The sequence below is a fragment of the Tursiops truncatus genome, chromosome 7 (genome assembly GCF_011762595.2).
Source record: "Tursiops truncatus isolate mTurTru1 chromosome 7, mTurTru1.mat.Y, whole genome shotgun sequence".
Classification (NCBI taxonomy): domain Eukaryota; kingdom Metazoa; phylum Chordata; class Mammalia; order Artiodactyla; family Delphinidae; genus Tursiops; species Tursiops truncatus.
In genome coordinates this window covers 69399543-69410323 of record NC_047040.1, presented here as the reverse complement: position 1 = coordinate 69410323, position 10781 = coordinate 69399543, and the positions used below count along the sequence as shown (strand labels likewise).

The following is a 10781-nucleotide window of genomic DNA, read 5'->3' as shown; positions in this document are numbered from 1 at the left end:
AGAAATTTAACAGAGATAGAAATCATAAAAAAGAACCAAACAGAAATTCTGGAGCTGAAGAATCTAATGAATGAAATGGAAAATGCAATAGAAAGCATCTATAGCAGAGTAGCTACCATAATTTGTTAACAAACACATAATATAAAAAGACATAGCTTGTGATATAAAAAATATAAAAGTCGGGGAGTAGAAGTGTAGAGTTTTCATATGTGATTGAAGTTAAGTGGCTATCATATTAAAATGAACTTTTTCCATAAGACGTTTTATGTAAGCTTCCTGGCAACCAGAAAACTAAAACCTAGAGTAGATTTACAAAAGATAAAGAAAAGGGAATCAGAGTGGGAAATCAAGAAAAGCAGTCAGAACAGAAAAAGAGACTGAGTCTTGCTTAATCCAGAATGACTACTCTGATCTTTGCTATTAAGGAAAATGGAGAACCAGGCAGCCGTGTGGCTTCTAAGGAGAGACTGAAGCTGGGGTCTAGGACTTCAGTCAAAGTCTTAGATGGGAGATCTTGGGTTTCAACATCACATGTTTGCAAAATGTTTGATTTTCCAACAGCCTTACCTAAAGCCACCAGAAAGTCTTTAGGAACTGTCAACAGAGCTACAAAAAAAGTCAGTAAAGTCTAATAGATGCCTCAGAGACAAACTTCTCTGCCAAAAAGATGACCAAAAGCACTGTTAAAGAAAAAGCTCTGTTCCTGCCTCAAATGATACCTATCCAGAAATAGAGACACATTTTCCCTTCAATCCTCTAGATTTTGAGGGTTTTGACCTGCCTTAAAAGCACCAAATTGGACACCTCCCCTTGGATGGAGTGTCTCTCATGATTCTTAGTGAGGAGAGGAAACTTGAAAAGTTGTTATACCTTGGCCCCTCTTCACCTTTGAAGATTCCCTCTTCATCAGGGGGAATTTAATCTGTTGCAGTTTCTTTCAAGCAATTTGTCAACTCTGGATGTTGAATTGCCACCTGTTTGCTCTGACTTAGATATTTAAATTTCTTATCGCTTTATACTTTGTGTGTGCTTTTGTATTAATAAGCAATTTTTTTGTTTAACGAGAAGAAAATGGAAAATCACTAATTTAAAATGGTAAGCAGATACAGAGGAAAAAAGAAACAACGGAACTACAAAACACCTAAAAAGCAACTAATAAATGACATTAATAAGGCCTAACATATCAATAATTACTCTAAATGTAAATGGAATAAATTCACCAACCAAAAGTCACAGAGTGTATAAAGGGATAAAAAAACAAGACCTAACCATATGCTGCCTATAGGAGGCTCACTTCAGCTTTAAGGATATACATAGGCTCAAAATGAAAGGATGGAAAAAGATAATCCTTGCAATTGGAAACCAAAATAAAGTGGGGGTGGCTATACTTATAATAGACTTTAAGCCAATACAGTAACAAGAGAAAAGGAAGGTCATTATATAATAATTAAGGGGTCAATTTATCAAAAAGATATAACAATCATAAAAATATAGATACTTAACAATGGAGCAGCTGACTATATTAAGCAAATACTAACATATCTGAAGGGAGAAATAGACAACAATATCATGATAGCAGGGGACTTCAATATCCTACTTTCAGCAATGGATAGATCATCTAGACAGAAAATCTAGAAGGAAATGTTAGACTTGAACTATATATTAGACTAAAAGGATCTAACAGATATTTATAGAACATTCCATCCAACAGCAGCAAAATACACATTCTTCTCAAGTGCACATAGAACCTTCTCAAGGATAGGTCATATGACAGGTAACAGAATAAGTCTTAGTAGATTTAAGAAGATTGAAATCATACCAACTATCTTTTCTGATAACAATGATATGAAACTAGAAATCAACAACAAGAGGAAAGCTGGAATGTTTATGAGCATGTGGAAACTAAACAACACACTCTTGAAGAAACAATGGTTATCAGGACCTAGCGGGTGGGGAAGTTGTTATTAAAGGTTACACCTTTGCAACTAGAAGATGAGTGAGTTCTGGAGATCTAATGGGCAGTATAGTGATTATAGTCAATAATACAGTATTACATACTTCAAAATTGCTAGGAGACTAGATCTTAAATGTTCTCACTACAGAAAAGAAATAATTGTGTGACCTGACAGAGGAGTTAGCTAAAGCTCTGGTGGTAATCATATGGCAATATACAAATTGACATGTTCACCATAGACAAACACAATGTTATGTCTTTATCATATCTCAATAATAAAAGAGAGAAAGAGAGTTGGCAATGCTGTCTGTATACAACAAAGAAATGTCTCTGGCACGGCAATGAGCATCAGACTGGCCCAAGATACTGGACACTGCAGGACAGGGAGATAAGAGTACAGGGTATGATAGACAAATTTAAATGTCTGCAGGTGCCAGACAAGTAAGATGTATAAATAAAGTGGACTGGGGAAAGTGGCTACCTGTGTACATTATCTGGTTGTGAATGTATAACATGCACAGGTGTGTGTGTGTGTGTGTGTGTGTGTGTGTGTGTAGGGGGCACAATAGTGAGCTGAAAAGCATGTGACCATTCAGAAGAAGGCAGCTGGCTCTCAGCTTCAGAAAGATTTGTTTTGTGGGTCTAATATTTCCTGAGGACCTAATTTTTCAAGAAATCAACATTTTAATGTAAAATACCTTGATTTTTCAATGTTGGCCAAAAACGTTAAAGCACTGTGTGACAACTTAAAACGTGAAACCACGGCTGGGCATCGAATTGGCTTATGGGCTACTAGCTTAGGAAGCAGGGGTATTTGGAAGGAGTAGGAGCACAAAGAAGAGAGAAAACAGACCATGGTGAAGAAGCTTGAAATTTTTATTCAGTCTATCTTTTATATATTGAAAGCTGAGCATTTTTATGACAAAAGTTTTAAGAAGAAAGTTCACTTTCAGTTTCACAACTGTGGCTACCAGTCCTTCCCTTATCCTATTATTATAACGCAGATATGTTGTGATTGGAGTAATTTACATATACAAACTATATCATAGAACAACAATTTCATTGCTCAGTGTAAGCAGGTTAGGGTACTTCATCCAAAATAAGAAAAAAATAAGAGAATTCTGCAGTTTTTTAATTTTAAAGCTGACATTTTAGCACTATTTTGACAATGGTTCATTTACTCAAGATCTTTTGGTTACACAATATTAAAAGGAAATTTATTTATTGGCATGCAAAGCAATATGGCTTTAGAATACACCTCTTAAATTTACAGAACTTAAAATTTCAAACATCCCACATGGCTGGCAGGTGATATTGTGAAGATGAACTTGAGTAATGACACACTTACTTCCTGGAGATTTAAAAAAAAGAGAAAATGACTTAACATAGTATAATACACAGATGATATAGTTAACTTATCCAGGAAATATTTCAATGATTTATTTTGATCAAAGTTATTTATGTCTTTTCATCTTATATATCCCTTTGTCTTCTGGAGTTTTCAAATATTTACATTTGAAGATGGCTTACCCTAAAGTGTCCCTATCAAGATATATAAAACGTATGAATAATTATAAAAAAGGCAATTACAACCTACCAAGATAAGTGGTTACTTTTGGCATTTAAATTTTTACTGCTATGCTTATTACATTAAGTATTTAATACCATATATACTGGCATTTTACTTTGTGCTAAAATTTCAACATACACAGCAATTTGCAATGTGTTCCGAATGCCTTGTCCCTTATTGACACTCAGGAAATGTGTTTGGAATAAATGAGTGAATGGATAAAATTGTAATGACAGAAAACAAACATAATAATGTACTCTTGAATGATTATAATTTTGATTATATATCAAGAGAGTAAAGACTCTCTCCCCACATAGGAACAACCTGTAGCAGTATGATAATATTTATGAAAGTGTTGATGGTTTTCAGAATAAACTAAAATAAATCACCTGTCAGTAATTTTTGTCTGAAGCAACCAGTTTATAAAGTCTCGAGTGGCAAGATTATCGAGAACTGTGTTCATCTCATCAGAGAAAGAGCCATCGGCGTGTCTGCGGCGGAGTTCTTCAACAATGGTGACTTCTTCTGGGAAACTGAGAAAAAGAGAGGTAAAATCAGTACTTGGTTAAACGTTTCAAATAAATGCTTATTGGTTGCCTATCACTGGTAACATGTGTAAGCATCGCTGAGAAAACCATATGTTTCTATTTACAGAGGGCCTATCACGAAAAGCCTCATAGAAACTTGCATATCAGAAAGGGATTAGGTAGAATAGCGCAGAGCTGGGACCTGAAACTAAGGCCTTTTCCATATTCCAGCTGCTTCAAAGATTTTAGTGTATTGCCAACACAGAAGTTATTATTGAGACTATTAATTTGTTTATAATTCATAAAAATATATTCTAGCCTATAAAACTAGTGATTATCAAAACAGCCTTGCCAAGTGCAGTATTAAGGGATTAAACCTTAGTCTATATCAGATTTTCTCTTCGATTGATTTATTTAGCAGAATTTTTGATATGCCTTTAAAACACTATAAAATAGCGTCAAGTGTAAGTGACTCTTTTCCCACTGATTTTGTAAATTTGATTGTGTGACTATTTTCCCATTGATTTTGTAAATTTGATTGTTAATGTTTTAAAAATCAGCAACAATACTAGTTCCCTTTTGCCTCGAGAGCTCTTTAAAGTTTCACTAAAAATAAAAATAGAGTGGAACATGAATTTCCTGCTTCTCATAATTCAAATGTCAATCAAAATGGTCACAAGAAAACAGGATGGTTCAAGGGTCTGATTGGTTGTGGTAAGATCCAAGAAAGTACCTAAAGTTCTTGGACGTATTTTCAGCTGTGATAATTTAATGGTTATCTTTATGACAGTCCCTAAAAACTGGGCACGTTGTTAAATATATGGGTGTTGCCACATATCTGTATTTTGAATGTCATTTCATCTTAAGTTTAATTCGTCTTAAGTTTAATTCCTTTCAGTCTTTATCACATTTTTACCTCAATACTTACTAACACATTACTTACTAACACATAAATTATGTAAATATTTAAAGTGAAACTAAGTTTTCTGCATTATTTCTTCTTTTCCTTTATCCCTAGTTTTCCTGGACAGTCCTAGTTTAAGCTTATTTTCCTGGTGTAGTTATCAAAAGCACTCTGTTTATTCTCAAAAGTGTCCTGGATTGGCAAATTAATACCCTAATTATAATACAACTATAATGGGGGATAAAAAGTCACCTGTTTGACTCTATTAATACTTGCTAACAGAGATAAAACAGATGAGACTTTTGTAAATTGTCTCCCACCAACAAGAGTTATTTCTTTCCTCTGTCAGACTATACTAATGGCTTCTGTAAGGCAGATCCATATATAGATAACCGTATTCTGAGTTTTTCACATCAAGCAAAAAAAAAAAAAGAAAAGTTGAATAAGAATGTACAGACTTACTCTCGCCTTCCTCGGCCTTTCACCAGCCAAGCAATGAATTCCTTGGCGGCTTGGCCTTCCAGATAAGAACTTACATCACTGGTAAAGGTCCCTTCAGCATGTCTCTCAAATTCATCGTGACGTTTGGCAATGTTATTCCTGAAAGAAATGTGAAAGTTAAATTGAAGATCTGTCTCTTTAGAAATATGATTCTCACCTATAAGCAAGCAGTGGCAGCTTTGGGTTCGGGATTCTGTGTGGTTTTGAGAGATGAGGGTGGGTAGAGGACTTGTCTGGAAGCTACATTAATTATCTGGAGTGAAGGTTGATGGGGGGCTAATAAAAATTATGGGGAGCTAAGCTCCCTCACTCCACCTAGTGACCCATTTTCACCTGCCCTGCTTATCTGTGCCATTGACTATTAAAGCAGCATTTTCTTCCATCTCAATGTATGGGGGCTACCCACTGTGCTATGCTACCTGCAAACAAAGCAGCAGCTTGTCATTAGTACATATGGGGTCAGAGTTAGTTAACTGAATCAAGGGAAAGCAAAGGTGCATCTCAAAATGTCATCAAAAGACCACGTGATATTGGATTAAAGGAAATGTGTGATGGGCTAGCAGTGAGGAAAGCTAAGAAGATGACCCCGTATCACCCTCAAATGTGTACTGTGCTCTGTGGAGGTGGCTGACCAGATAGACGGTCAGTTGCTCCATCATATATTAGCCCTGGAAGGTTTCATCTTAAATACAACAGAAACTGCCTGGGAGCTAGGATTGTTTTACATTAGTTTACCAAGTCATGGCATTCTCTTTCTAGAAATGAACATAGTTGTTTGCATTTTTTCAAATATGTGATTTCTCCCATTTCACCAGTGGCTTCATTTGTAATCCTTAACGAGGACTTCTCGCAGTGTCTTCTCTGACCATGACTACCATCTTTCCTGTACTCTCCAGTTTAAGGATTTTTGGTCAACAGCTCTTTTTTATTCTTCTTGCTGGCTCGTCTCACTCTGTCCCCCTTCTCCATTCTATCTGGACAAATTTATTCCCTTTTCCTGATTTTTAGATTCCTTCAGCTACTTTGTGTGTATAACTCCCTTCCCCTTGTGGGTCACCCTCCAAAGTAATTGTGAAATTCCACCATCCCTGTGAAACTCTTGCAGCTGATTTCGTCCAGTACCCTGGATGCAGCAAAAAAAACCCCGAAACTGTCAAAGGAAATCCAGCATTAAAATGTATGCCTTGCGATAGGCTTGTGTTCTTATATACCTTCTTCTCTCTTTATGCTGTGCAGCTAGACTGTAATTTTAAATGTTTATCTTGGATTGTATTCTACAAGAAAAAGACTGCATCTGTTTCCATTCCTTACCATGACTAACTTGGCTAGAGGATACTTTGTGATCATAGTCATGAGTTTGAATCCTACAAGGGAATGTTGAATTTGCTCTTATCTTTTGGTCAGGATTAGATTTCTAATCTTGCAGGTCCACAAAAGTCAGCTTTCAATTTTAAAGGAAAATGGGCATGAAGTGAACATTGCTAAGACCACAGTTGGGAAAATTTAAATTCTATGTCCCATTGGAGGGCGGGTAAGAGTTTTGGAGGGATGAGGGGTGGGACATTCAGAGGCACATTATGAAGGATAGCATCACCAACCTTGAAAATCATCAAAATTGAAAGAGCTTATGGGCACTATTTGATAGGCACAATAACTTAAGAAAGTCAGGAGGAATTTTAGACATATTTAAGTAATACATTTGTGTGCAAATTTCTGATCAGGTTCAGACTCTTACTTATTCCTCTTGGTGTTCATCAACCACTGCACAAAATCCTGGGCGCGCCTGGAGTCCAGATACTTGCTGTAGTCACTGGTGAACGTGCCCTGCGAGTGGCGCTTGTCTTCACTCATCTGATCTGGGTCATTGAGCGGGTCGGTCTGGGGAGCTGGGAATGATCTGTGAAGAAGAGTGACTGGTGCGATTAAATCTCTCCTCAAGAGTAGCTTCACTTGAGAAGCAGCTTCTCTCCAAAATACAGAACCACATGAAGTTGGAAGGCAGGTTCCTTGAGTATTTCAGTTGGCAGTTCAGAAAAACCTTAATTTGCCATGGGAATCCCATGGTCTTACCAGAGTTGAATACACTCCGATTTGGAATTCTAGCAATTGATTTTACAACTGGCTTCTTTTTTCTGAAATAGGATTAAATAAATCTTTTTTTAACAATTTCATCTACTCGTAATTATGTTAATAATGCCAGAAGAGAGCAACGCCTTGAATATTTTAAAAGAGTGAAGAATACCAAACCGTTTTTCGGGGGGCAGCAGATTTATGTTCCGAATTCTGTTTCGCATATATTAATATAAAAAAGTAGCTCCATTACCTGGCTATGTGGTAGCTAATGGTGAAGGAAAGACAATTAAAAATTCGAAGAAAGGCAAGAAAAAGCCCACTTGCTAATTTGAAACTGTGTAGTGGATAATCCACATGCCAGTAATCAACAGTTGGTTGGCACGGCTATGTGGGGAAATATTCAATATGATTAAAACTCAAAAATAGAAATGAGATACTATTTTTACCTATCAAATTAGCAAGGATTAAATACCGAGGAGGATATTATGAGAGGAGTATTTCTATAATGCTGATGGGAGTGTGCATGTGTATGACTTTTCTGGAAAGCAAGTTGGCAAGATAAAACATTTAAACTCATTCAGATCCTTTGACATGATTATTTTACTAGAAATAAATACTAGAAATAAATCCTCAGAAAAACAGTAAGAAATGTAGGGAGAAATGTTATTTGCAGCATTCTTTGTGGGAAAATTTGAAGAACCCTTACGTATTCAATAGAGCAGGAGTAGCTAAATAAATATTGTATATTTATGAGGTGGAATAGTATGTAGCCATTAAATACCATACACTTAATAGATATTTGTAATGATATAATAAAAATAAGCTAACAATACAATGCTAAGAGACAGAACATAATACAAAGCTGTAACTGATCGGGATATATTTATATACAGTACATGCATATTTTTATAATGAGCACGTATGACTTTTACAATTAGTAAGAAACAGTGTTATTTTTTAGAAAAGAGTAAAAGAGGAAAAGTTGGTGTGAATAATTAAAATGACCTACTCTGCAGTGTGAGTAATGAATGAACGGGGAGTATTAGCTGAAGATTTCAAAGAGCTATAATTTCCCATGTAACATATTTTTCAACATTGCCCACCTCTTCGGTTATGTAACGACATACTCTGATCTGTACTCTAGAAAAGCCTTTATCACAATGATACTTTACACATTTGAAAATTGTGCAGAGTATTTACTCCAAATTATGGAGACCTATTTACTAATCACAGTTATCTCAGGCTGTATTCTAACCATAGTGCTATATTAGTTCAAGTCTAACGATTTAATACCTGGATTTCTCCTCTGTGTCCTGAAGGGAACGTTGCCAGCTGCCTTGGACCAGCATTACAAGCAATCCAGCCACAAAGTAAATGCTTTTCATTTTTGCTGCCTGTTGGAACACAGAGTCAAGGGAAAGATAGAGACCCTCAACCATATTTAAACCGGTCAGACTAAATTAGTTCAATTTTGACTAAGTAAATATTATAAATAGAACGAAAAGCTAGTCATCAATTTTATTCTGATTATATTTTGAGTAATTTCAAATATTAGATTATATTTTTCCTGCAGTTCTTTTTTATTTTTTTTGGGTGGCTAAAAAGAATACAAAAGATGTGTAGCACTCTGAAGCTTTTTCATTAGTGTAGGACACTTCTGTTAATGATTAGAAGGCTCATTTCCAGAATTGAAATTAAAAATGTCCACGATAAACATTGAAAATACCCACTGTAGATGATATGCTACATATGGTTAGCCTGAATGGCGCCTTATCCGTAATGCCACCCTCTTCACTATCAGTCTGGCTTTCAATTAATAGTCCTTCACTTCCAAGCATTTACATTATACTGCATTTCAACCATCTTAAAGCAGCCTCAGGCTACAACTTGGCATACCAGCTGTCGGTTCAGATGTATTATTCATTTATATTTTAAATAGTGTAACTTGGTCTAGACTTTGTAATTATAAAGCGGCCAACAGATTTGAGGTATTTTAGGGTGCTTTGACCTGTTCTAAATTAAAGGGAAAAAAAATCATTTTAAAGACAAGCAATTTGCAACAAGAACTAATGCTTCTGGCAACTTGAACAATCACAACTAAGAAACTAAGAGATCACTGTCAAAAGAAAATTAATGCTTGCTTCTGAAGTCTTGGAAGTCCCCTGGTTGTTTTATAATTGGACTGAGTCCAGGACGTGTCATTCACTGCTAGTGACACCCTAGACCAGGTTGTAGAATACCTCGCATCACAAGCAGATGCCTCATGAAGCCATGGGATGCCAAGGACATCATGATGCAGTGTGGATGGGCGGGGTGGGACCAACATGAATGTGGCCAGAATGTTCCCACAGGACAAGCACCCCTATTTTCTGAATGAAAACCTCAAGTCCAGTGTTTGTCATGAACTTCCCTCTGCTACTTTCAACCGATCGTGTTTACTTTGAGAAGTGGGGATTTCAATCCAAGTTTGATCATGCTTATCCATAAAATATTTGAATGAGTATTTTTAGCAAATGGCATTTGGTTTGAAATAAGTATTTTATAAATATTATCATTTTAAACTATCAGTCTTTTCTTTAACATCTTAGCCACACTTACTATCGGTCTTTGGCACTAAAACATGGAGACTGTAATACCTGCGTGATATTTTCTTTCCTTTGAAATATTAACTCTTTTTAGATTAAGAGGTCAGTTAGACAAAGCCACACAATAGGCATTACATATTCATCCTTCTTCATTCATCAACATTCAATTACTAATATGGCATTTTGCTGTGCTTCAGTTTATCTGGTTGGCAAACTTTGGAAACCTTGCCAAATATATAGGCAGGGTCTTCTGATTATAATTTTTAATGATAAATTTATGCTTTCAGAAACTTAAAAATTAAAGCAAGCATCTCTCTTTAGGATTACTAAAGAGTCATTGTTGGAAAGTCAATTGAGAACTGTAATTCCTTCCACACAATGTCCCTAACGGTTTTACAGTATCTTCTATGACGTCCTCTGAAGGCAGATACGGAGCAGGTGGTTTTCTGCCCCTGAGAGAGCTGGTAGAAGAAACAACCATACAGAAGAGAATGTTCGAAGTCCTCTCCAGGCAGCAGAATGAGCTCTACTGAAAGAAGTAACTGATTTTTAAAATTGTATTTATTCATTGTGTAAAAGTCAACAGAACTGTGAAAAATGTAAGAATAAGGTTGTTTGAATACCACGACTTGAGAAAGCAAATATTTGCGTTATTTTGGTATCAAAA

At 35.9% G+C, this 10781-nt stretch overlaps 1 protein-coding gene and 1 pseudogene across 2 annotated transcripts; one reads left to right on the top strand and one right to left on the bottom strand.

The window, feature by feature from the left end:
- Positions 1 to 398: 398 nt before the first annotated feature.
- On the top strand, positions 399 to 1000 carry LOC101334739 (securin-like; annotated as a pseudogene).
- A 1845-nt stretch (positions 1001 to 2845) lies between these two features.
- GCG (glucagon) lies at positions 2846 to 8944 on the bottom strand. 2 transcript variants are annotated; one of them, XM_033860347.2, is made up of 5 exons: positions 8823 to 8944; positions 7192 to 7353; positions 5418 to 5555; positions 3914 to 4057; positions 2846 to 3305 (listed from the first exon to the last, which is right to left on the bottom strand). In XM_033860347.2, exons 1-5 carry the CDS (start codon positions 8912 to 8914, stop codon positions 3299 to 3301), a joined length of 543 nt encoding a protein of 180 aa, XP_033716238.1. In that variant the 5' UTR covers positions 8915 to 8944; the 3' UTR covers positions 2846 to 3298. The 2 variants fall into 2 exon arrangements, with proteins under 2 accessions (XP_033716238.1, XP_073663083.1); XM_073806982.1 differs by lacking the exon at positions 2846 to 3305 and having other exon boundaries at positions 3910 to 4057.
- Between the last annotated feature and the right edge of the window lie 1837 nt (positions 8945 to 10781).

What these genes read in the sequence shown, in the direction of transcription:
- GCG (XM_033860347.2), bottom strand. Translation starts at nt 8,914, where the DNA reads ATGAAAAGCATTTACTTTGTGGCTGGATTGCTTGTAATGCTGGTCCAA. An exon ending in GACACAGAGGAGAAATCCAG is followed by an intron (nt 7,354 to 8,822) that starts GTATTAAATCGT and finishes TCTTCTTCACAG; the next exon opens with ATCATTCCCAGCTCCCCAGA. An exon ending in ATGAACACCAAGAGGAATAA is followed by an intron (nt 5,556 to 7,191) that starts GTAAGAGTCTGA and finishes CATTTCTTTCAG; the next exon opens with GAATAACATTGCCAAACGTC.